The 27,491-nt window shown below is 33.0% G+C and overlaps 3 protein-coding genes across 3 annotated transcripts in view; all 3 read left to right on the forward strand.

Annotated features, from left to right (window-relative positions):
• LOC129000303 (zinc finger protein 585A-like) overlaps positions 1 to 21,849 on the forward strand; it is a 67,944-nt gene extending 46,095 nt beyond the window's left edge. Inside the window, exons 6-8 of the mRNA XM_054427265.1 lie at positions 858 to 952; positions 10,728 to 10,822; positions 19,917 to 21,849. Coding sequence (XP_054283240.1) covers positions 20,158 to 21,849 — 1,692 coding nt within the window. The 5' untranslated portion in view covers positions 858 to 952; positions 10,728 to 10,822; positions 19,917 to 20,157. The remainder of the gene's footprint in view (positions 1 to 857; positions 953 to 10,727; positions 10,823 to 19,916) is intronic.
• LOC129001779 (zinc finger protein 27-like) lies at positions 1,064 to 3,870 on the forward strand. The gene has a single exon (XM_054429221.1). The coding sequence runs from the start codon at positions 1,084 to 1,086 to the stop codon at positions 2,965 to 2,967; it is 1,884 nt and encodes a 627-aa protein (XP_054285196.1). The 5' UTR covers positions 1,064 to 1,083; the 3' UTR covers positions 2,968 to 3,870.
• LOC129000302 (zinc finger protein 850-like) lies at positions 11,206 to 20,026 on the forward strand. Its single transcript, XM_054427264.1, has 2 exons — positions 11,206 to 13,208; positions 19,917 to 20,026. The coding sequence occupies exons 1-2, from the start codon at positions 11,213 to 11,215 to the stop codon at positions 20,024 to 20,026; spliced, it is 2,106 nt and encodes a 701-aa protein (XP_054283239.1). The 5' UTR covers positions 11,206 to 11,212.
• Positions 21,850 to 27,491: the final 5,642 nt, after the last annotated feature.

Consider the following 27,491-nt stretch of genomic DNA (forward strand, 5'->3'; position numbering starts at 1 on the left):
ACCAAACTAACCAAACGTGCTGATAATGGAAAAATCGAATAAAGGTTTACAAATCTATAAACAGTTTTGTTCATAAAATAAAATTATAATTGTCTAAAATTCAATTTTATAATCTTTTAATTATAAAATTAAACTGTCATAACCTAACCAAACCAACCAAACTTGCTGATATGAAAAAATTGTTGATAAAATGTTAATGCCGCCGGCGGGATTCGAACCCGGATCATTTGGATTATCAGCCCGCAACGCTATCCACTGTTCCACCGAGGCCGATGGCTGACACCGTATCGTTGCGGTATTGGTGTTCCCTCAAAGTGACATCAGCAGTTAGTGACGTCAAACGGCACCTGAGAAATCTTCCGTGTGCCGTTTCGTTATTTTGGAACCATCATGGCAACCCATACGGTCAATGTTAAAAATTAAAAACGTTGAGTTACTTTAAATTATATAGGCACTATCAAGAATTGAAATTGATTACATCTAAGCCATCCAAACATTTGACAAAACAACCTTGATAAGTTTGGCTAAAATATGTTCAGCCGTTATTAAGATTAATTGTTATAAACATTAATTGAAGTTGATCCCAAAGAGGTTCGCTTCGCTCCACTCAAAAAACATACAATGGTTCATACGGGAGAGCGGCCTCATAAGTGGAAAATACTACATGTGGAAAATTATTCTCAAGCAAAAGCAATTACAACAAACACATATAAATTCAGAGCATCGAGCATCCTAAAAATTTGTAATACGCGTAAAAATGCCCTTAATTGTAAGGACAATTTGTATATACATATATTGGTCATAATAAATTATGTATGTGTGATAGTGTTTGTCTAATGAAAGTTCTGTTTTTTCAGGAATGAAAATAGAAGATCTCGGGCATAAGAAATAAGAACCAATTGCCAAACGAGTCCTAATTTGGATTGTACGTAGGACAACACCTCCCTCCACGGTAGTACCTTGAACTTATAGAAATAACAGAGTGAAGATTCAAACATTTAACATTACCAATAAACCACCTGATTTTTTACTAGAAATTCTGATAATCTGAGTTTCACAACAATAGAAAGTGCAAAGCTAAAAATGCCAAAGCAATCCAAAGAGCTTTTTCATAAGTGTCCAATATGTGGACAATCATTAAAAATGAAATATCAAGTGAAGGTTCATATATTAAAACATACGAACGAACACCCATATAAATGCTTAACATGCGGTAAATCATTTAATATGCTTAGTCACGTAAAAAGTCATTTGTTGACACACTCTGGGAAGTCTCCTTATAGGTGTGTTACATGTGGGAAATGCTTTGTATCTAAAGGCAAATTGAAAGTACATACTATGGTTCATTCAGGAGAGCGACCTCATATATGCATTACTTGTGGAAAATCGTTTGTATATAAAAGCAATTTGAAAGAACATAGAATGGTTCATACAGGAGAGCGACCTCATATTTGCATTACTTGTGGAAAATCCTTTGTATCTAAAAGCAAATTGAAAAAACATACAATGGTTCATACAGGAGAGCGACCTCATAAATGCACTACATGCGAAAAGTCCTTTGTATCTACAAGCCAATTGAAGCTACATACAATGGTTCATACAGGAAAGCAACCTCATAAATGCATTACATGCGGAAAATGCTTTGTATCTACAAGCCAATTGAAGCTACATACAATGGTTCATACAGGAGAGCGACCTCATAAGTGTATTACATGCGGAAAATCCTTTGTAACTGAAAACAAATTGAAAGTACATAAAATGGTTCATTCAGGAGAGCGACCTCATATATGCATTACTTGTGGAAAATCGTTTGTATATAAAAGCTATTTTAAAATACATACAATGGTTCATACAGGAAAGGGACCTCATAAATGCATTACATGCGGAAAATGCTTTGTATCTAAAGGCAAATTGAAAATACATACAATGTTTCATACAGGAGAGAGACCTCATATATGCACTACTTGTGAAAAATCCTTTGTATCTAAAAGAAAATTGAAAGTACATACAATGGATCATACAGGAGAGCGGCCTCATAAATGTATTACATGCGGAAAATCCTTCGTATATGAAAGCAATTTGAAAGAACATAGAATGCTTCATACAGGAGAGCGACCTCATATTTGCATTACTTGTGGAAAATCCTTTGTATCTAAAAGCAATTTGAAAAAACATACAATGGTTCATACAGGAGAGCGACCTCATAAATGCACTACATGCGGAAAGTCCTTTGTATCTACAAGCCAATTGAAGCTACATACAATGGTTCATACAGGAGAGCGACCTCATAAGTGTATTACATGCGGAAAATCCTTTGTAACTGAAAACAAATTGAAAGTACATACAATGGTTCATACAGAAGAGCGACCTCATAAATGTATTACATGCGGAAAATCCTTTGTATCTACAAGCCAATTGAAGCTACATACAATGGTTCATACAGGAGAGCGACCTCATAAATGCACTACATGCGGAAAGTCCTTTGTATCTACAAGCCAATTGAAGCTACATACAATGGTTCATACAGGAAAGCAACCTCATAAATGCACTACATGCGGAAAGTCCTTTGTATCTACAAGCCAATTGAAGCTACATACAATGGTTCATACAGGAAAGCAACCTCATAAATGCACTACATGCGGAAAGTCCTTTGTATCTACAAGCCAATTGAAGCTACACACAATGGTTCATACAGGAGAGCGACCTCATAAGTGTATTACATGCGGAAAATCCTTTGTAACTGAAAACAAATTGAAAGTACATACAATGGTTCATACAGAAGAGCGACCTCATAAATGCACTACATGTGGGAAATCCTTTGTATCTAAAAGCAAATTGAAAGAACATACAATGGTTCATACAGGAGAGAGACCTCATAAGTGTATTACATGCGGAAAATCCTTTGTATTAAAATATAGTTATGAAAGGCATCTATTAATTCATGGCAATGGGCATCCTTATAAATGAAATACATGTAAAAAAGCCTTCAATTCAAAGGATAATTTGAAAAAGCATAAAATGTTTTTTAACTTTTTTCTGATAAAGGGTGTGCCAAAAACTGTCATTAGTTCCAATCTTGGAAAATTCAAATGTAAACATATGTCATGTCATACATCATTTTAAAGTTATTTAATAGACAAACATTTTACAGGAAGAAAAATTAATGATCTGTTTCCGTTTCTAAATAGTGGCAGTTTTTGGGAATTTGATTTTTGAAAATTCGCAAATGCTTATTGTTTTCAAATTGTACAATAGTAATAGGTATTTATGTATGTTTGCACAAAGATCTCAAAATCGGCTTCGAAGATTTTCTTTTCTTCAAATGTTGTAAATATATTACTTCTGGCCTAAAAACTAGTTTACTGCAGTTAGAATTGCCAACGAAAATCTAATCATGTAGAAAAAAGAAACGTACGGGAATTCAGTAGTCAGATAAAACCGTGTACAATTCAGATCGGCTAGTTTACACATAATAAAGACAAAGTTTCTTTCAGTTTTAATGTGAAAAATCATCTTGTAAACAAATGTTGTGTGACCAAATGTGTTTTTATTCCATCATAGACCTATACGATATGCATTTTAAATCCGATAGTTTTACAATAAAACAGCAATTCTGCAATTTTTACGATGTGAAAAGCGTTGAAGTGAGATTTGCAGCCGATTCACACAGACGCACACTGATTATAAGTAGCCTACAGTAGAGAGAGTAATAGTCAATTGAGAAGTGTATAAATAGACCTAGTCAACGATACCACCTTCCATAGCATACCTGCCTCTTCCATAAATATTATCACCACAATACAACTACTATACACAATTTCCAGTAGGTCTGGATAGAAACAACCTAAAATAAAACGATAATATCCAATAAAATTCACAGGTCACATAATTTAACTTTGATGTCCTAACATCAAAACTAATCGTCACACCTATCCCTAATATCAATTTCACTGCATTAATTGCTAAATAAATAAGCGTAAACAAAGAAAAGTAAAAACAATAACAGTTTGTTTTGAAACAGCTGTTTGGTTCAAATAACATTCATTTGAAAAAAAAAACTGGTCACATGTAGCAGGAATATAAAAAGTAAACACGATAGTAAAGCTAATGACGTAATTGCCAATGTTTATTATCCATACCGTTATCAGTTCTATCCTTGATAATTACCCACCCTCATTGAATAAATGTACGTCGTAATTTCCCAGATTATTTAATTTAAACTACAATATATTCATAGTTGAAATAAAAATTATATTTTCACGTTTGGGAGCGCTGATACAGGCACCACAACTGAACACGATTTCATAAAAGGATGGTTTGTCTAATTGCAGTATCCTAGGTCAATTTTGACGTTGTGTTCAATCTATTTCATCCATCTGTTTGTCTTTGTATAAAACCCGGCTAAGGTTGTAGTGGTAATTTATAATCGTGATTCCTGATTCTGATTATTCTTGATCTTCTTTTTATGACATCAATATTTCCGGGCCTAATCCAAACAAAGTTAAAGCAGACAAACATTAATTGTAAACAAAAAGCAACCATGAAGAATTAAAACATGTAAACATCGTTATTTTTCTAATCTGTCCTTGAAAAGTGTAGCAGTAAAATAATTTGCATTTATCCTTTTTTATTAAGACTCGTGTACAGAGCCTCGATTTGTACTGTGGTTTAATTAATTTTGGTTAAAACTGTGGTTTAAACTGTGGTATAATTATCTCTACTAATCTTACTTATTTCCTATAATCAATAACAAAATAAGAGTAAATAAAATAACGTCATAGTTCCATAGTTTATATTTAACCAGCTGTTAGTTAAAACAAATTATTGCTCTAAAACAAATCGAAGAATACAAAGATTGCTTTAAAAAAATATTTGAACATCCTAGTATTTTACTATGTATATTTAATTAATCTGTCATCCTCTTACAGGAGAATTGAACGTATCAATGATTAGCATTACACATAGTATAAATAAGTCAACCCTAAGTATGTCTTTACATTTTTATCCAACTGCTGAATGTACAACAGCTGTTATGTTAAGCAAATTATTTCATGCCAAAAGCTAGTTTAGAATCTTAGCGTCCGCTGCTAGACTTTTTCAAAATTAAAACTTAATTTCTAAAAAAACTGGGGCCCTAAATTAAAATTATGGCTTCGACATTCCCTAGTTCTCAAAATTATCTTTCTTTCAACACAAAAATCATGAAAATCCGTCGAGTGGTTGATTCAGAATTGTGAAATAAAAAAACACTGTTTCGTTTTAATATTATAGATTATTTCAATAAATGGTTATTTGTGGCATATCACAGTAAAACTAATTTCATAACTAGTAAGAAAATTCAACAGGAGAAGGGCTAAGTGTATTTGTAAAGGAAACGCAGTGAATTAAAAACATATTGATTCTTCCCAAATAAAAAACCACCACCATTTGGAAACAAAAACAGATCATTCATTTATGTTTTCGCCAAAATGTTTGTCTATTAAATAACTTTAAAATGGTCTACAACATGACATATGTTAACATTTGAAAATTCCGAGATTCGAACTAATGACGCTCAGTGTTTTTTTTTTTTTATCAATTATCAATTATGAATTATCAATTATTTAAGATGGGGACGCCACTATGTGCGTATTTTAACCCAAATATGAGTGAAGGATGAGTGTAGGATGAGTGGCGCGATCTTGTAGTCTTGTTAGTGACTAAGGCCGACATGTTCCTTAGACACAGCTGTTAATTAATAGCCCATACAGCTAATGGCAACTAAGGGACCTACAGTTTATAGTGGAATCCGAACCACATTTTTCCTTGTAATTTACGAATTGGTCTGATTATCAAGATGTTTGGCACACCTTGTATCGGAAAAATATATTTTTACGTTATTCCTTGGAGTTAATTTAGCGGGAAATAATTTTATTTCATCCTTGTACGTTAAGCCGTTTTTTTTTCACAATCAATTTGAGACACCCTGTATAGCTGTATTTTTTTCAGTGGGATAATACTTTAGATGAGATTAACTTCTTGCAGGCTCCCAAACACTTATTGACACTTAATAACTTAGTACAGTAGAACCTCTTTAATCCGAACTAATTGGGACCAGGGGTAGTTCGGACTATTGAATTGACTATTGAACATATTGTTGTTTTTACATAACAATAGCTAAAACATGGCTAAAATTTATCAAAATTATTTTGGGAAAAGTAAAAAAATTTTTTATAAAGTAAAATACAGTGTTTATTTAATACAGTAGTAAATATGGTAAATAAACAGTACTGTAAATTAAATACAGTATACAATAAAGAACTGCTATACTGTGTATAGTGTACAGCAATGAGGGGTTCGGATTAGTGGACGTTCGGATTACGGGGGTTCGGATTAAAGAGGTTCTACTGTAACTTCGTCTTCTGAATTTTTACTGTTTATAGTCAAAAATTGTAGGTAAAAGAAATATGAATAAACATAAATCAGTACACAGAATACTTTGGTACTTTATTTATCCTGCCCTGGCGTAGACCGATTGTCCAATCTTCTGCCATAAGAAAACCCACTCGTCAAGTTCTGAATAGTTTTCTATTTACTACTGGGCTATAGTACTTAAAAAAATCTTAATATTATCTGGAAAATTTAGGTGAAACATAACAAAGAAGTATTATAATGATGAGCGCAAGGAGATAACAACTAATGTATTGTATTCAGACCAAATCTGACAAGGAGAATAACGTAGAAATGTCACTATAAGACAATATTGTGAACAACTTGAATTATCTTGCAAGAACCTGTCCAAACTTTGATGAGTTAGTTGAACATCTGTAAGGCTTCATGCAGTACGGAGAACTTAGAGATCGTTGGAATCGTCTTATCTAAGAATAAAGATATATGAGCTGTCTTCAAGTCAGCTGCATTATTCTATTTGAGGTAAAAAAAATATCTTGGTTGTGGTTTAAAGGAGTGAAATATTCATATAAAAAAGAGAAATAAAAAAAAGCTTGTAGTGTTCAAACTAACGGATGGAAGAGTCAACATCTGCTGTTTAGCAAACACATAAATCATTTAAGTACTTTTAATAATTATGAGGAATATATGTAATAGCTACATTATAGTAATCAAGGGTAAATATTTTTAACATTATAATGTTATAATAAGTTTTGCATTTTCTAGAAACAAATGATGAATGAAAATACGACGCTGGGCCATTTTTCTGAAATAAAATATGAAAAGCTCTGATTGTAGAAATAGTGTACTGCTGGTATTTTTACATGATAAAATAAATCTCAAGTGGTATATTATATATTAAAGTTAAAATTACCGCTAAATTTAATTGACCACTAATTCAGTTTAGATTTGCTCAGTGTAGTATGTGTCTTAGGACTTATTTCTCAGTCAAGCTGTAAACCCTTGTTTAGTTACTTGTATGAAAGTATTTTCATTGCCAATAGGGAGTTAACAGTATTAAAAATACTTTAATACTTTCTTATTAAATGGCGACCATACAAACTAGGTATTTTAAGCCAAGTATTAAAGTAGATGAGTGCAGGATGAGTGTCGCGATCTTGTAGTCTTGTTAGTGACTAAGGCCGACGTTCCTTAGACACAGCTGTTAATCAATAGCCATATAGCTAATGGCAACTAAGGGACCTACAGTTTTAGTTTATAGAGGAATCCGAACCACATTTTTGCCTTGGTATATACGAATTGGTCTAATTATCATATAGTACTCACTCGTGCGGACATTAATCCACACCAGGGAGTATCGCATCCACAGTGCATGCATGAGAATAAATAAACTGTTGTACCTATCTTGTTTATGGATTTATTTTAATCAAATCCGGTAACTTTTGTTAAGTTCACTATGCTATCAAAATTTCAATAAAAACACCTCATTACCGGCCCTGTAGTAGCAAACCTAAGTAGGCTACTCATTAAAAATAATATTATTTAAATAAAAATAAATCTGACAGTTTTAAAGTGGAATTTTTTTGGGGAAATCCGGTCATGTTAAAGGGAAATTCTTTTGGACTAGAGGTTTTGCTGTGGCTGGGGTATTATAATTATAATTACATAAAGGTTGTAATTTCCTTGACAGCCATTACACTGTCTAACACCCTATGATTTAATTTGAAAAGATAAACTTATTGAAAAAAGTACTTACTTAAAAAACCCTACTTATATTTGATGCAGTAATGTCGATTTCTAGGGAATTCCCCGGAATATTGGGTGGGTTGGTCCATGGATTTTCCAGGGATTTCATTTTACTAACTTTAAAAATATTAAAATTTAAAAGTATAATTTAAATGTTTTATGTTAAAATGTGATATAAAAAATAATATTGGACAATATTTAAATTTACGATTCAGTACTTGGGTTGCTTGTGTAGGCAGTGGCAAAAAACAGTAAGTTACAAAAATACATTTCTTGTAAATCATCAGTGAATTGGATTGGATGGCAATGACTGGACTAGGATTGGAACTGAACCCATATATTAAAAACCAAAGCGAAGCACTTTTGACTGTTTCAAGAGTATGTTTCTATAGTTAGTGTTTAGATCTGATCCCCGTCACTCTCCAGCGAGAGGACAAGTGCAGAAGCACAATGCACAAAGCAAGACTGTGGTCATGGTTGATAATCACAGCATGTATTAAATGATTTATATTCTCCTAAAAGTTAAAACTCGTGTTGTATAACAACAACGTTATTGCTACTAAATAATGGAGAAACAATTTACTGAATTTTAATTTTACTATGGAAGACTTGAGATATTATATTCTGCTCTCTCGTGTATTGATGTGATTTTATTCTGTTAACCAGATGAAGTATTAGCATGTGTATGAACTAACCAACGTACAGTATTAGCTTTGACGATTGAGTACCCTAAAGTCAATGGTAAGCTTTGGATAATATTATGAGCTCTGAAAATCCTAATGAAATTGTATGAGTAGAGTTTTAGCATAGATTAAACATACTCTCTTATTGATAAGTCATCATCCGTATGGATCAGAAAGACAATTTCAATGTTAGTTACGGCCGGTTTTATATGGGGATGTGTTTTTGTTTACAATTTGCTTATCATTGCATACAATTCTGTAAGAAAACATATTTACTAGAAAATTGTGGACGTCAGGTAAGTCGCAGAAAAGTGGAAGAGGTCTTAAATTAAAGGTCTTGACCCCAGGGACTCGGGAAAACAGCAGAATTCCCATAAATTTGCCAGAAAACGAGATATAACGTAAATTGTTCTCCATAAGAATAGCATTAGAAGCCATTTACTGCTGATTTTTGTTTACCTCAATACAGCTGATCGTGATGTATCATTAAGCCAGTGGGCAATATTACATTTAGATATCACATTTGCCAGTCAATTCTGCAATGTAATGTACACTATATAAAACCAGGGATAACATTACCTATCATGGTTAACTATAATAATTAAGACATTTTAGTTACGACTTAGAATCAATTTGGTTTTTAACATTTCTTTTCGTAACAGTATTGTATGCAGAAAATCCTTTACATCTAAAAACAATTTAACTAGGATTGCTTTCATAGCAGTGAAAGCCAGTTGAGCGGAACAATCGTGTTTCATGGTTTTTAATAAAACAATAAATGAACAAATATTTATAGATATAATAAAAAATAGAAATGTTCCTACACTCTGCACTGTTAGGCTTTATTACTACTTCCTTCTCCACTTCAACGTCGTGAACCTGTTTTCCTCCCTTCCCATAGCATTTTAGTATCGCATATATATTAATGTATGTAACTGCCAAAAACGTTTCCACACTCCGCAATGCCAATCTTACTACTTCCTTCACCACTTACTACGTCATGGACCTGTTTCCCTCCCTTCTCATAGCATTTTAGTATTGCAGATCCATTAATGTAACCGCCACAAACGTTTCCCACACTCCGCACTTCTCGCCTTTACTGCTTCCTTTACCACTTCCCACATCGTGGACCTGTTTTAGCTTGCCATGTATGAGATGGATCCCTGAATGTGATTCACCGAGGAATTGTATAAGATAGTTTTATTTAACGTTATTTAGCTACGTAAATAAAATTTGTTAAATACTGTACCTAAGTTATATATGACTGTACCTTTTCGATCAGTGGATGTTTCCAAATTGCGACTTACATAAAACTTTTGCTGTATTATTTGATCTGTTGTCGGTTTTTTCACTTTGTACTGTGTTTAAGTTGTGGCTTGATTTTAACATATGCCATGATTCTTTGTTTTGTTTACATTTACGTCGTTATTTTGTAACCATCATGGCAACCCATATGGTCAATGTTAAAAATTAAAAACGTTGAGTTACTTTAAATTATATAGGCACTATCAAAAATTGAAATTGCTTACATCTAAGCCATCCAAACATTTGACAAAACAACCTTGATAAGTTTGGCTAAAATATGTTCAGCCATTATTAAGATTAATTGTTATAAACATTAATTGAAGTTGATCCCAAAGAGGTTCGCTTCGCTCCACTCAAAAAACATACAATGGTTCATACGGGAGAGCGGCCTCATAAGTGGAAAATACTACATGTGGAAAATCCTTCTCAAGCAAAAGCAATTACAACAAACACATATAAATTCAGAGCAACGAGCATCCTAAAAATTTGTAATACGTGTAAAAATGCCTTCAATTGTTAAGACAATTTGTATATACATATATTGGTCATAATAAATTCTGTATGTGTGATAGTGTTTGTCTAATGAAAGTTGTGTTCTTTCAGGAATGAAAATAGAAGAACTCAGGCATAAGAAATAAAAACCTATTGCCAAACGAGTCCTAATTTGGATTGTACGTAGGACAACACCTCCCTCCACGGTAGTACCTTGAACTTATAGAAATAACAGACTGAAGATTCTTATGAACATGAAACATTACCAATAAACTTCCTGATTTTTTACTAGAAATTCTGATAATCTGAGTTTCACAACAATAGAAAGTGCAAAGCTAAAAATGCCAAAGCAATCCAAAGAGCTTTTTCATAAGTGTCCAATATGTGGACAATCATTAAAAATGAAATATCAAATGAAGGTTCATATAATAAAACATACGAACGAACACCCTTATAAATGCTTAACATGCGGTAAATCATTTATTAAGCTATGTCACGTAAAAGGTCATTTGTTGACACACTCTGGGAAGTCTCCTTATAAATGCATTACATGTGGGAAATGCTTTGTATCTAAAGGCAAATTGAAAGTACATACAATGGATCATACAGGAGAGCAGCCTCATAAATGTATTACATGCGGAAAATCCTTTGTATATGAAAGCAATTTGAAAGAACATACAAAGGTTCATACAGGAGAGCGACCTTATATTTGCATTACTTGTGGAAAACCCTTTGTATCTAAAAGCAATTTGAAAGTACATACAAGGGGTCATACAGGAGAGCGACCTCATAAGTGTACTACATGCGGAAAATCCTTTGTATATAAAAGCAGTTTGAAAGTACATACAAGGGTTCATACAGGAGAGAGACCTCATATATGCATTACTTGTGGAAAATCCTTTGTATCTACAAGCCGATTGAAAGAACATTCAATGGTTCATACAGGAGAGCGACCTCATAAATGTATTACATGCGGAAAATCCTTTGTATCTGTAAGCAAATTAAAGGAACATACAATGGTTCATACAGGAGAGCGACCTCATATTTGCATTACTTGTGGAAAATCCTTTGTATTCAGAAGCAATTTGAAAATGCATACAATGGATCATACAGGAGAGCGACCTCATAAGTGCACTACATGCGGGAAATCCTTTGTATCTGAAAGTAAATTGAAAGTACATACAATGGTTCATACAGGAGAGCGACCTCATAAATGCACTACATGCGGGAAATCCTTTGTATCTGAAAGTAAATTGAAAGAACATACAATGGTTCATACAGGAGAGCGACCTCATAAGTGCACTACATGCGGGAAATCCTTTGTATCTGAAAGTAAATTGAAAGTACATACAATGGTTCATACAGGAGAGCGACCTCATAAGTGCACAACATGCGGGAAATCCTTTGTATCTGAAAGTAAATTGAAAGAACATACAATGGTTCATACAGGCGAGCAACCTCATAAATGCACTACATGCGGGAAATCCTTTGTATCTGAAAGTAAATTGAAAGTACATACAATGGTTCATACAGGAGAGCGACCTCATAAGTGCACTACATGCGGGAAATCCTTTGTATCTGAAAGTAAATTGAAAGTACATACAACGGTTCATACAGGAGAGCGACCTCATAAATGCACTACATGCGGGAAATCCTTTGTATCTGAAAGTAAATTAAAAGTACATACAATGGATCATACAGGAGAGCGACCTCATAAGTGCACTACATGCGGGAAATCCTTTGTATCTGAAAGTAAATTGAAAGTACATACAATGGTTCATACAGGAGAGCGACCTCATAAGTGCACTACATGCGGGAAATCCTTTGTATCTGAAAGTAAATTGAAAGAACATACAATGGTTCATACAGGAGAGCGACCTCATAAATGCACTACATGCGGGAAATCCTTTGTATCTGAAAGTAAATTGAAAGAACATACAATGGTTCATACAGGAGAGCGACCTCATAAATGCACTACATGCGGGAAATCCTTTGTATCTGAAAGTAAATTGAAAGAACATACAATGGTTCATACAGGAGAGCGACCTCATAAATGCACTACATGCGGGAAATCCTTTGTATCTGAAAGTAAATTGAAAGAACATACAATGGTTCATACAGGAGAGCGACCTCATAAGTGCACTACATGCGGGAAATCCTTTGTATCTGAAAGTAAATTGAAAGAACATACAATGGTTCATACAGGAGAGCGACCTCATAAATGCACTCCATGCGGAAAATCCTTTGTATCTAAAAGCAAATTGAAAGAACATACAATGGTTCATACAGGAGAGCGACCTCATATTTGCATTACTTGTGGAAAATCTTTTGTATTCAGAAGCAATTTGAAAATGCATACAATGGATCATACAGGAGAGCGACCTCATAAGTGCACTACATGCGGGAAATCCTTTGTATCTGAAAGTAAATTGAAAGTACATACAATGGTTCATACAGGAGAGCGACCTCATATTTGCTTTACTTGTGGAAAATCCTTCGTATCTAAAAGCAATTTAAAAGTACATACAATGTTTCATACAGGAGAGCGACCTCATATATGCATTACTTGTGGAAAATCCTTTGTATCTAAAGGCAATTTGAAAGCACATAGAATAGTTCACACAGGAGAGCGCCCTCATAAATGCACTACTTGTGGAAAATCCTTTGCATTAAAAAAAAGTTATAAAAGACATCTATTAACTCATGGCAATGGACATCCTTATAAATGTAATACATGTAAAAAAGCATTCAAATCAAAGGATACTTTGAAAAAACATATTTTGGTTCATACGGGAGATAAACACAACTGTACTACAGTGGGAACTCCTTCTTAAATCAAAGGCAATTGTAAGAATCATGTATTAATTCATTGCAATTAGCATACTTATAATTGCTTCACATGTGAAGAATCCTTTGTATCTGAAAGAAAATAACATCAATTGGTATATACAGGAGAGTGACCTCATTATTTGTAAAGAATCCTCTTATAAATAATTTATGATAAATTTATATTACTGTAAGTCATGTACCTAAGCGTCCCTATAACTTGTTTAAAAAACATTTAATTTAAAATAGTAATTGAAAAAAACGTACAATGAATCATACCAGAGCAACCTTAAACTGTTTGTAATTTACATACTGCCGTGGCTCCATAAATCTCAGTTGATTCTTCGCCTCGTGTACCAGCTTCTTCCATCCGAACTGTCTTCTGCCAAGTTGATGTTTGCACAGATTGTCCTAACATCGTTCAATACTTGGTCAGTCCATCTGAATTTCAGCCTTCCCAATGTACGTTTACTTCCAGTTGTAGCTCTCCAAACTTCATACAGTCTTGTTCCTTTCTCTCTTCTTGGCACATGCCCTATCCAACTTATCCTTCTTCCTTTAACCATTGCAACAATTTTCGGTTTGATGTATAGTGATCTTATCACTCTATTTTTCCTTATCCGCCACATACTCTCTGTTTTAGTTTATAATTCTTGGGATAAATAAACGTTTTTCATTTCATTTCACATTTCTCCCTCTTGCACTGGTCCAAATATTTTTCTTAGGACTTTATTTTCAAAAACCATGAGTCGTTTTTCATCATTCTTGGACGATACCCATATTTCACATCCATATAACAGAATAGGTTAAATTATTGTCTAATACAGGGTGTGTTATTGCCAGGTAAGGTGTCTAAATTGATACCAAAAATTGACTTACCGTACAAGGATGAAATAAAATTATTCTCCGTTAAATCGACCCAAGGCATAACGTAAAAATAACTTTTTTCTGATAAAGGGTGTGCCAAAAACTGTCATTAGTTCCAATCTTGGAAAATTCAAATGTAAACATATGTCATGTCATACATCATTTTAAAGTTATTTAATAGACAAACATTTTACAGGAAGAAAAATTAATGATCTGTTTCCGTTTCTAAATAGTGGCAGTTTTTGGGAATTTGATTTTTGAAAATTCGCAAATGCTTATTGTTTTTAAATTGTACAATAGTAATAGGTATTTATGTATGTTTGCACAAAGATCTCAAAATCGGCTTCGAAGATATTCTTTTCTTTAAATGTTGTAAATATATTACTTCTGGCCTAAAAACGAGTTTACTGCAGTTAGAATTGCCAACGAAAATCTAATCATGTAGAAAAACGAAACTGAAAGTCACATTTTCTTAACATTAGTCTTAGGGGTTGATAAGTAACCATGTTGGTTGAATTAAATAACAAGGAAAAAGTAAACAAAAGACAAATATGTCAAGTGGCACATCATTTTATAGGGTTTTCAATTCTTAACAACTTTTTAGTTTGCACTTACTTCATATAACTTTTAGTTTTTGTCTAAATAATAAAATACCTAATTTTCCTATATCAAATGCATTTTATTTGGGTTTAACCAAGGCCGCACTATTAACACTAATGGCCCCAATGACATATGTTGCTATTTGGAAACTTTAAACAATGGGCATTTGCAAATATTCATAAATAATTTTTTTTTTATTATTTCAATAAATGGTCATTTGTGGCATATCACATTAAAACTAATTTCATAAATAGTAAGAAAATTCAACAGGAGAAGGGCTAAGTGTATTTGTAAAGGAAACGCAGTGAATTAAAAACATATTGATTCTTTCCAAATAAAAAACCACCACCATTTGGAAACAAAAACAGATCATTCATTTATGTTTTTGCCAAAATGTTTGTCTGTTAAATAACTTTAAAATGGTCTACAACGTGACATATGTTTACATTTGAAAATTCCGAGATTCAAACTAATGACGCTCAGTGTTTGGCACACCCTGTATCGGAAAAATATATTTTTACGTTATTCCTTGGAGTTAATTTAGCGGGAAATAATTTTATTTCATCCTTGTACGTTAAGCCATTTTTTTTTCACAATCAATTTGAGACACCCTGTATAGCTGTATTTTTTTCAGTGGGATAATACTTTAGATGAGATTAACTTCTTGCAGGCTCCCAAACACTTATTGACACTTAATAACTTAGTACAGTAGAACCTCTTTAATCCGAACTAATTGGAACCAGGGGTAGTTCGGACTATTGAATTGACTATTGAACATATTGTTGTTTTTACATAACAATAGCTAAAACATGGCTAAAATTTATCAAAATTATTTTGGGAAAAGTAAAAAAATGTTTTATAAAGTAAAAGTACAGTGTTTATTTAATACAGTAGTAAATATGGTAAATAAACAGTACTGTAAATTAAATACAGTATACAATAAAGAACTGCTATACTGTGTATAGTGTACAGCAATGAGGGGTTCGGATTAGTGGACGTTCGGATTACGGGGGTTCGGATTAAAGAGATTCTACTGTAACTTCGTCTTTTGAATTTTACTGTTTATAGTCAAAAATTGTAGGTAAAAGAAATATGAATAAACATAAATCAGTACACAGAATACTTTAGTACTTTATTTATCCTGCCCTGGCGTAGACCGATTGTCCAATCTTCTGCCATAAGAAAACCCACTCGTCAAGTTCTGAATAGTTTTCTATTTACTACTGGGCTATAGTACTTAAAAAAAATCATAATATTATCTGGAAAATTTAGGTGAAACATAACAAAGAAGTATTATAATGATGAGCGCAAGGAGATAACAACTAATGTATTGTATTCAGACCAAATCTGACAAGGAGAATAACGTAGAAATGTCACTATAAGACAATATTGTGAACAACTTGAATTATCTTGCAAGAACCTGTCCAAACTTTGATGAGTTAGTTGAACATCTGTAAGGCTTCATGCAGTACGGAGAACTTAGAGATTGTTGGAATCGTCTTATCTAAGAATAAAGATATATGAGCTGTCTTCAAGTCAGCTGCATTATTCTATTTGAGGTAAAAAAAATATCTTGGTTGTGGTTTAAAGGAGTGAAATATTCATATAAAAAAGAGAAATAAAAAAAAGCTTGTAGTGTTCAAACTAACGGATGGAAGAGTCAACATCTGCTGTTTAGCAAACACATAAATCATTTAAGTACTTTTAATAATTATGAGGAATATATGTAATAGCTACATTATAGTAATCAAGGGTAAATATTTTTAACATTAAATGTTATAATAAGTTTTGCATTTTCTAGAAACAAATGATGAATGAAAATACGACGCTGGGCCATTTTTCTGAAATAAAATATGAAAAGCTCTGATTGTAGAAATAGTGTACTGCTGGTATTTTTACATGATAAAATAAATCTCAAGTGGTATATTATATATTAAAGTTAAAATTACCGCTAAATTTAATTGACCACTAATTCAGTTTAGATTTGCTCAGTGTAGTATGTGTCTTAGGACTTATTTCTCAGTCAAGCTGTAAACCCTTGTTTAGTTACTTGTATGAAAGTATTTTCATTGCCAATAGAGAGTTAACAGTATTAAAAATACTTTATTACTTTCTTATTAAATGGCGACCATACAAACTAGGTATTTTAAGCCAAGTATTAAAGTATATGAGTGCAGGATGAGTGTCGCGATCTTGTAGTCTTGTTAGTGACTAAGGCCGACGTTCCTTAGACACAGCTGTTAATCAATAGCCATATAGCTAATGGCAACTAAGGGACCTACAGTTTTAGTTTATAGAGGAATCCGAACCACATTTTTGCCTTGGTATATACGAATTGGTCTAATTATCATATAGTACTGCGGATAGTTATAGTACTCACTCGTGCGGACGTTAATCCACACCAGGGAGTATCGCATTCCACAGTGCATGCATGAGAATAAATAAACTGTTGTACCTATCTTGTTTGTACCTATCTTGTTTATGGATATATTTTAATCAAATCCGGTAACTTTTGTTAAGTTCACTATGCTATCAAAATTTCAATAAAAACACACCTCATTACCGGCCCTGTAGTAGCAAACCTAAGTAGGCTACTCATTAAAAATAATATTATTTAAATAAAAATAAATCTGACAGTTTTAAAGGGGAATTTTTTGGGGGAAATCCGGTCATGTTAAAGGGAAATTCTCTTGGACTAGAGGTTTTGCTGTGGCTGGGGTATTATAATTATAATTACATAAAGGTTGTAATTTCCTTGACAGCCATTACACTGTCTAACACCCTATGATTTAATTTGAAAAGATAAACTTATTGAAAAAAGTACTTACTTAAAAAACCCTACTTATATTTGATGCAGTAATGTCGATTTCTAGGGAATTCCCCGGAATATTGGGTGGGTTGGTCCATGGATTTTCCAGGGATTTCATTTTACTAACTTTAAAAATATTAAAATTTAAAAGTATAATTTAAATGTTTTATGTTAAAATGTGATATAAAAAATAATATTGGACAGTATTTAAATTTACGATTCAGTACTTGGGTTGCTTGTGAAGGCAGTGGCAAAAAACAGTAAGTTACAAAAATACATTTCTTGCAAATCATCAGTGAATTGGATTGGATGGCAATGACTGGACTAGGATTGGAACTGAACCCATATATTAAAAACCAAAGCGAAGCACTTTTGACTGTTTCAAGAGTATGTTTCTATAGTTAGTGTTTAGATCTGATCCCCGTCACTCTCCAGCGAGAGGACAAGTGCAGAAGCACAATGCACAAAGCAAGACTGTGGTCATGGTTGATAATCACAGCATGTATTAAATGATTTATATTCTCCTAAAAGTTAAAACTCGTGTTGTATAACTACAACGTTATTGCTACTAAATAATGGAGAAACAATTTACTGAATTTTAATTTTACTATGGAAGACTTGAGATATTATATTCTGCTCTCTCGTGTATTGATGTGATTTTATTCTGTTAACCAGATGAAGTATTATCATGTGTATGAACTAACCAATGTATTAGCGTTGACGATTGAGTGTCCTAAAGTCAATGGTAAGCTTTGGATAATATTATGAGCTCTGAAAATCCGAATGAAGTTGAATAGGTAGAGTTTTAGCTTAGATTAAACATACTCTCTTGTTGATAAGTCATCAACCGTATGGATCAGAAAGACAATTTCAATGTTAGTTACAGCCGATTTTATGTAGGGATGAGTTTTTTTTTTTTACAATTTGCTTATCCTTATAAATAATTTCGTTAGGAAATTTTTTACCAAAGAATTGTGGACGTCTGGTAAGTTGCAGAAAAGTGGGAGGGGTCTTAAATTAAAGGTCTTGGCCGCAGGGACTCTGGAAAAATATCAGAATTCCCATAAAGTTACTAGAAAACGAGATATAGCCAAAATGTTCTCCATTAGAATAGCATTTAAAGCCAATTATTGCTGATTTATGTTTACTTCTATACAGCTGATCGTGATGTATCATTAAGCCAGCAGGCAATATTACATTTTGGATTACTCATTTGCCAGTCAATTCTGCAATTTACTGTACACTATGTAAAACCAGGAATAACGTTACCTATAATAATTAAGTCTTTTTAGTTACGTCTTAGAAAGTTAAAATTCATTAAAAAACCCATATAAATTTGGTTTTTAACATTTATTTTCATAACAGTATTGTGTGCAAAAAATTCTTTGTATCTAAAAACATACAATGGTTCATATGAGAGAGTGACCTCATCAGTGGAAAATACTACATGTGAAAATCCTTCTCAAGCAAAAGCAATTACAGCAAACGAATTAATTCAAAGCAATGAGCAACCTTTTATAGTGTGATTGTTGACGGAAAGCGGCTGGCTGAAGGGTCGACCCTACTCACACACACGCAGGCCTCACACACACAGACGCAAGGGATTAGGACGGACGTGGGACGGACCATTGTCCTGCCGCGCGAGTCATCGCTGGCTCACAGAAATTAAACTATGAATTTTTTTAATTTATGTTTGTTAAAAAATCTGGTAACGCTTTTGACTTCAGCTCAAAATGCTTAGTAAAATGATACCAAAAATATATATTTTGCTTATAAAGTGTAAAAGCTACGAATATTTTAACACGCTTTGATTAGCTAGCTACTTGTCATAATCGTTTCGTGTTTGGACTCATTTTTCATTGAATTAAACAACAAATGTATTAACCATTTTACTGTATATCTAACATCAAATGAATTGCAATTTTGAGGTATCATACAACAGATGTTATATTTTGACTTAGTGAATAGGGGATCGGGGCTTTCAGGCTATTAGGACGGTGGTGAGTGTGCGTGCGTGAGTCGGGTCCATCGCAGGTAGGGCTGAGCTCCAGCCGCACTCCGGTAAAAATCAGACTATAATTGTAATACGTGTTAAAAGGCCTTCAATTGTAAAGACAATTAGTATATATATATATATTGGTCATAATAAATTATGTATGTGTGTTAGTGTTTATCTAATGAAAGTTGTGTTATTTCAGGAATGAAAATAGAAGAACTCAGGCATAAGAAAAAAGAACCAATTGCCAAACGAGCAATCCTAATTTGGATTGTACGTACAAAAGAGGAGATGACAACACCTCCACGGTAATACCTTGAACTTATAGAAATAACGGACTAAAGATTCATATGAAAATGAAACATTACCAATAAAACTCCTGATTTTTGACTAGATATTCTAATAATCTGACTTTCACAACTATAGAAAGTGCAAAGCTAAAAATGCCAAAGCACTCCAAAGAGTTTTTTCTTAAGTGTCCAATATGTGGACAATCATTAAAAATGAAATATCAAATGAAGGTTCATATATTAAAACATACCAACGAACACCCTTATAAATGCTTAACATGCGGTAAATCATTTAATAAGCTGAGTCACGTAAAAAGTCATTTGTTGACACACTCTGGGAAGTCTCATAAATGCATTACATGCGGGGAATACTTTGTATCCAAAAGCCAATTGAAATTGCATACAATGGTTCATACAGGAGAGAGACCTCATATCTGCATTACTTGTGGAAAATCCTTTGTATCTAAACACAATTTGAAAGTACATACAATGTTTCATACAGGAGAACGACCTCATATTTGCATTACTTGTGGAAAATCCTTTGTATCTAAAAGCAAATTGAAAGTACATACAATGTTTCATACAGGAGAACGACCTCATAAGTGTTCTACATGTGGAAAATCCTTTGTATTAAAATATAGTTATGAAAGGCATCTATTAATTCATGGCAATGGACAAAGTACATTGAAAGTACATACAATGGATCATACAGGAGAGCAGCCTCATAAATGTATTACATGCGGAAAATCCTTTGTATATGAAAGCAATTTGAAAGAACATACAAAGGTTCATACAGGAGAGCGACCTTATATTTGCATTACTTGTGGAAAATCCTTTGTATCTAAAAGCAATTTGAAAGTACATACAAGGGGTCATACAGGAGAGCGACCTCATAAGTGTACTACATGCGGAAAATCCTTTGTATATAAAAGCAGTTTGAAAGTACATACAAGGGTTCATACAGGAGAGAGACCTCATATATGCATTACTTGTGGAAAATCCTTTGTATCAACAAGCCGATTGAAAGAACATTCAATGGTTCATACAGGAGAGCGACCTCATAAATGTATTACATGCGGAAAATCCTTTGTATCTGTAAGCAAATTAAAGGAACATACAATGGTTCATACAGGAGAGAGACCTCATATATGCATTACTTGTGGAAAATCCTTTGTATCTACAAGCCGATTGAAAGAACATACAATGGTTCATACAGGAGAGCGACCTCATAAATGCACTCCATGCGGAAAATCCTTTGTATCTAAAAGCAAATTGAAAGAACATACAATGGTTCATACAGGAGAGCGACCTCATATTTGCATTACTTGTGGAAAATCCTTTGTATTCAGAAGCAATTTGAAAATGCATACAATGGATCATACAGGAGAGCGACCTCATAAGTGCACTACATGCGGGAAATCCTTTGTATCTAAAAGTAAATTGAAAGTACATACAATGGTTCATACAGGAGAGCGACCTCATATTTGCTTTATTTGTGGAAAATTCTTCGTATCTAAAAGCAATTTGAAATCACATACAATGTTTCATACAGGAGAGCGACCTCATATATGCATTACTTGTGGAAAATCCTTTGTATCTAAAGGCAATTTGAAAGCACATAGAATAGTTCATACAGGAGAGCGCCCTCATAAATGCACTACTTGTGGAAAATCCTTTGCATTAAAAAAAAGTTATAAAAGACATCTATTAACTCATGGCAATGGACATCCTTATAAATGTAATACATGTAAAAAAGCATTCAAATCAAAGGATACTTTGAAAAAACATATTTTGGTTCATACGGGAGATAAACACAACTGTACTACAGTGGGAACTCCTTCTTAAATTAAAGGCAATTGTAAGAATCATGTATTAATTCATTGCAATTAGCATACTTATAATTGCTTCACATGTGAAGAATCCTTTGTATCTGAAAGAAAATAACATCAATTGGTATATACAGGAGAGTGACCTCATTATTTGTAAAGAATCCTCTTATAAATAATTTATGATAAATTTATATTACTGTAAGTCATGTACCTAAGCGTCCCTATAACTTGTTTAAAAAACATTTAATTTAAAATAGTAATTGAAAAAAACGTACAATGAATCATACCAGAGCAACCTTAAACTGTTTGTAATTTACATACTGCCGTGGCTCCATAAATCTCAGTTGATTCTTCGCCTCGTGTACCAGCTTCTTCCATCCGAACTGTCTTCTGCCAAGTTGATGTTTGCACAGATTGTCCTAACATCGTTCAATACTTGGTCAGTCCATCTGAATTTCAGCCTTCCCAATGTACGTTTACTTCCAGTTGTAGCTCTCCAAACTTCATACAGTCTTGTTCCTTTCTCTCTTCTTGGCACATGCCCTATCCAACTTATCCTTCTTCCTTTAACCATTGCAACAATTTTCGGTTTGATGTATAGTGATCTTATCACTCTATTTTTCCTTATCCGCCACATACTCTCTGTTTTAGTTTATAATTCTTGGGATAAATAAACGTTTTTCATTTCATTTCACATTTCTCCCTCTTGCACTGGTCCAAATATTTTTCTTAGGACTTTATTTTCAAAAACCATGAGTCGTTTTTCATCATTCTTGGACGATACCCATATTTCACATCCATATAACAGAATAGGTTAAATTATTGTCTAATACAGGGTGTGTTATTGCCAGGTAAGGTGTCTAAATTGATACCAAAAATTGACTTACCGTACAAGGATGAAATAAAATTATTCTCCGTTAAATCGACCCAAGGCATAACGTAAAAATAACTTTTTTCTGATAAAGGGTGTGCCAAAAACTGTCATTAGTTCCAATCTTGGAAAATTCAAATGTAAACATATGTCATAACATACATCATTTTAAAGTTATTTAATAGACAAACATTTTACAGGAAGAAAAATTAATGATCTGTTTCCGTTTCTAAATAGTGGCAGTTTTTGGGAATTTGATTTTTGAAAATTCGCAAATGCTTATTGTTTTTAAATTGTACAATAGTAATAGGTATTTATGTATGTTTGCACAAAGATCTCAAAATCGGCTTCGAAGATATTCTTTTCTTTAAATGTTGTAAATATATTACTTCTGGCCTAAAAACGAGTTTACTGCAGTTAGAATTGCCAACGAAAATCTAATCATGTAGAAAAACGAAACTGAAAGTCACATTTTCTTAACATTAGTCTTAGGGGTTGATAAGTAACCATGTTGGTTGAATTAAATAACAAGGAAAAAGTAAACAAAAGACAAATATGTCAAGTGGCACATCATTTTATAGGGTTTTCAATTCTTAACAACTTTTTAGTTTGCACTTACTTCATATAACTTTTAGTTTTTGTCTAAATAATAAAATACCTAATTTTCCTATATCAAATGCATTTTATTTGGGTTTAACCAAGGCCGCACTATTAACACTAATGGCCCCAATGACATATGTTGCTATTTGGAAACTTTAAACAATGGGCATTTGCAAATATTCATAAATAATTTTTTTTTTATTATTTCAATAAATGGTCATTTGTGGCATATCACATTAAAACTAATTTCATAAATAGTAAGAAAATTCAACAGGAGAAGGGCTAAGTGTATTTGTAAAGGAAACGCAGTGAATTAAAAACATATTGATTCTTTCCAAATAAAAAACCACCACCATTTGGAAACAAAAACAGATCATTCATTTATGTTTTTGCCAAAATGTTTGTCTGTTAAATAACTTTAAAATGGTCTACAACGTGACATATGTTTACATTTGAAAATTCCGAGATTCAAACTAATGACGCTCAGTGTTTGGCACACCCTGTATCGGAAAAATATATTTTTACGTTATTCCTTGGAGTTAATTTAGCGGGAAATAATTTTATTTCATCCTTGTACGTTAAGCCATTTTTTTTTCACAATCAATTTGAGACACCCTGTATAGCTGTATTTTTTTCAGTGGGATAATACTTCCGTGGCTCCATAAATCTCAGTTGATTCTTCGCCCCGTGTACCAGCTTCTTCCATCCGAACTGTCTTCTGCCAAGTTGATGTTTGCACCCATTGTCCTAACATCATTCAATACTTGGTCAGTCCATCTGAATTTCGGCCTTCCCAATGTACGTTTACTTCCAGTTGTAGCTCTCCAAACTTCATACAGTCTTGTTCCTTTCTCTCTTCTTAGCACATACCCTATCCAACTTATCCTTCTTCCTTTAATCATTGCAACAATATCCGGTTCGGTGCATAGTAATCTTGTCCCTCTATTTTTCCTTATCCGCCACATACTCTCTGTTTTAGTTTATAGTTCTTGGGATAAATAAAAGTTTTTCATTTCATTTCATTTTTCATTTCAATTCACATTCCTCCCTCTTGCACTGGTCCAAATATTTTTCTTAGTACTTTATTTTCAAAAAACATGAGTTGTTTATCATTATTCTTGGACGATACCCATGTTTCACATCCATATAACAGAATAAGTTAAATTATTGTCTAATACAGGGTGTGTTATAGTCACGTAAGGTGTCTCAAATTGATACCAAAAATTGACTTACCGTACAAGGATGAAATAAAATTATTCTCCGTTAAATCGACCCAAGGCATAACGTAAAAATGTTTTTTAACTTTTTTCTGATTAAGAAGGGTGTGCCAAAAACTGTCATTAGTTCCAATCTTGGAAAATTCAAATGTAAACATATGTCATGTCATACATCATTTTAAAGTTATTTAATAGACAAACATTTTAGAAGAAGAAAAATTAATGATCTGTTTCCGTTTCTAAATAGTGGCAGTTTTTGGGAATTTGATTTTTGAAAATTCGCAAATGCTTATTGTTTTCAAATTTTCCAATAGTAATAGGTATTTATGTACGTTTGCACAAAGGTCTCAAAAACGGCATCGAAGATTTTCTTTTCTTCAAATGTTGTAAATATATTACTTCTGGCCTAAAAACGAGTTTACTGCAGTTAGAATTGCCAACGAAAATCTAATCATGTAGAAAAAAGAAACTTAAAATCACATTTTCTTAACATTAGTCTTAGGGGTTAATAAGTAACCATGTTGGTTGAATTAAATTACAAGGAAAAAGTAAACAAAAGACAAATATGTCAAGTGGCACATCATTTTATAGGTTTTTCAATTCTTAACAACTATGTAGTTTACACTTACTTGATATAACTTTTAGTTTTTGAGTAAATAATAAAAAACCTAATTTTCCTATATCAAATGCATTTTATTTGGGTTTAACCAAGGCCGCACTATTAACACTAATGGCCCCAATGACATATGTTGCTATTTGGAAACTTTAAACAATGGGCATTTGCAAATATTCATAAATAATTTTTTTTTTTTTTATTATCTATATATTAATAGGCAAGCAGTTTTCTTTTCACAGTCATAACTCAATAACGGCTTGATGGATTTTAAAGTTTGAGGTGTCAAATTAAAGGTATTTTCACGTAGATGTGCAAATACGTCTCAGAATATTTAGAAAGGGCACCACTTAAGTACACTTAAGGGCTAAAGTTTGGAAGGCGGCGCTATCTGTTGACATTTGATCAAACTCATTTCCCTTTGTTTACAAAGGACGTTATGGACGTAGTTTGAAATAGTTTTTAAGGTTAACCACAGACTGCAGGATTTAAAACTTCCAAAGCAAAGCTGGAATTTATATTTTGTTTCAATCTGTTAACTAAGTCTGGTTCATAATGAAATAAAGTGTTTAAGAATAAATATTTAATTATTTTTGTCTATGGTTAAATTGATTTACCTTACATCGTATTTTACTGATTATCATGTAGTTACAGTTCGATGTGATGAAGTGAATGTTTGAAAGTGATTATTCACAGGGCAGTTATCCGTTACATTACCATATTATCATGTAATTTACAATGTGTATCAAAATTCCTATTCCTTTATAGTGTTTTCTGTTGTTTGGATAACATTCCTCTTTCATTTTAATTTAAAATCAAATGCCGCCAGTATGACGAAGAACTGTGAGTGGCTGGAGGGAACGCGAACATGACAGCTTGCATCAACCTCTCAATTGAAAATTTGATGGGAACATAGTGGTAGTACCACCGTTGTGATAGTCCAATCTCGGACAAATGAACGTTAAATGTTTACATTGTAGTGGCTTACATATTTTTAAGCAAGAAAAGACTGGCCGAGACAGTTAAGTTTGTAGGCTACTCTTTGTTGCCATAAATGAAAAATTCGTTTACCTCATTTGTGCAATTCACCACAATAAACTTCGGGTTCTTAATGGAAAATCCCAATCTGAAAATAGGACTGTGAGACTTATATCCAGAAATTATTTGGATAAAGTTCGTCAATTCAGTTCTGCCTTTACCATGGTCAGCTCCAAAGCTCATTAAGATGAGAAAGTTCCACAGGGGATCTACAATTTTAAGATCCATGACACGTTTTACCACCGAGTGGGTCTTCTAATTCCTCAAGAAGGTGATGATCCTGAATATGCACAGATATTTAATTAAGTACGACAATTTCACAAGAACCCAAAGGAGAACTAAGCGCAATAAAAAAAAAATGCAATGAAAAAATATGCGGGAAATAGGGTCACAATGCCAACCCATTTGCAAATCTTTAAAGACTGTGGCAGACATCATGTAGGGACGAGAGCTCCGAGGAGTCAAGTGAGATTCTTATGTACATAATAAGAGACAGAAGAAGTGTCTTCCCTCGCTACAATGGTGCTACCTGTGTAGATTACGCAGCGATTTTTAAAGCTGAAAACAAAGCACCACCTGGCCAAATAAATCGTATAGTTTTTTCCAACACTAATAATATTAAACACGTATCCATTATAGATCTGTCGTTAGATCCACTTGCTTACTCTCTTATGTTCCCAACCGGAGACTTGGGTTGGGGCCCCTAATTTAAATACGCTTAAAACAGAACACATCAAAGAAATAATTTAACAATGCTAGAATAAGAGTAGTGATGGTTGGCGTCAAGAGAGGAATTGAGCTACTAGGTCAAAAGCTCACTTTACAGTGTGTGGTTGACATCTACGTGCTCATAGAGTGCACCCACCTACTATACATTAAGAGATAACCAAAGCAGTATGAGAGTGAATGTAAATTTAAATATTGTAGATTGCTTTTATATTTTTTTACATCATAATATTTTTATATTTCTATAATCAGTCATATAAATTATTTTATAGTGACTCTTTGATTAGTCTTGCTGTTTATGTTTTTTGTTAATTTTTTTTACACTAGTTTCAGTTTTGCTCGATTTTGAGCAACAGGTTATCTAGTTTCAATAAACGGTTATTTGTGACATATCACAGTAAAACTAATTTCATAACTAGTTAGAAAATTCAACAGGAGAAGGGCTAAGTGTATTTATAAAGGAATTACAGTGAATTAAAAACATATTGATTCTTGCCAAATAAAAAACCACCACCATTTGGAAACAAAAACAGATCATTCATTTATGTTTTCGCCAAAATGTTTGTCTATTAAATAACTTTAAAATGGTCTAC

The sequence above is a fragment of the Macrosteles quadrilineatus genome, unplaced genomic scaffold, assembly GCF_028750875.1.
Source record: "Macrosteles quadrilineatus isolate MER2022 unplaced genomic scaffold, UCM_ALF_1.0 Scaffold_8__2_contigs__length_117827958, whole genome shotgun sequence".
Lineage (NCBI taxonomy): Eukaryota > Metazoa > Arthropoda > Insecta > Hemiptera > Cicadellidae > Macrosteles > Macrosteles quadrilineatus.

Excerpts from the sequence above, each read along its gene's own strand:
- LOC129000302 (XM_054427264.1), top strand. The coding sequence starts at position 11,213 with ATGGATCATACAGGAGAGCAGCCTCATAAATGTATTACATGCGGAAAA. Across the intron at positions 13,209-19,916 it reads AAAATCCTTTGTATCTAAAG|GAATGAAAATAGAAGAACTC; the intron begins GCAATTTGAAAG and ends GTGTTATTTCAG.
- LOC129001779 (XM_054429221.1), top strand. The coding sequence starts at position 1,084 with ATGCCAAAGCAATCCAAAGAGCTTTTTCATAAGTGTCCAATATGTGGA.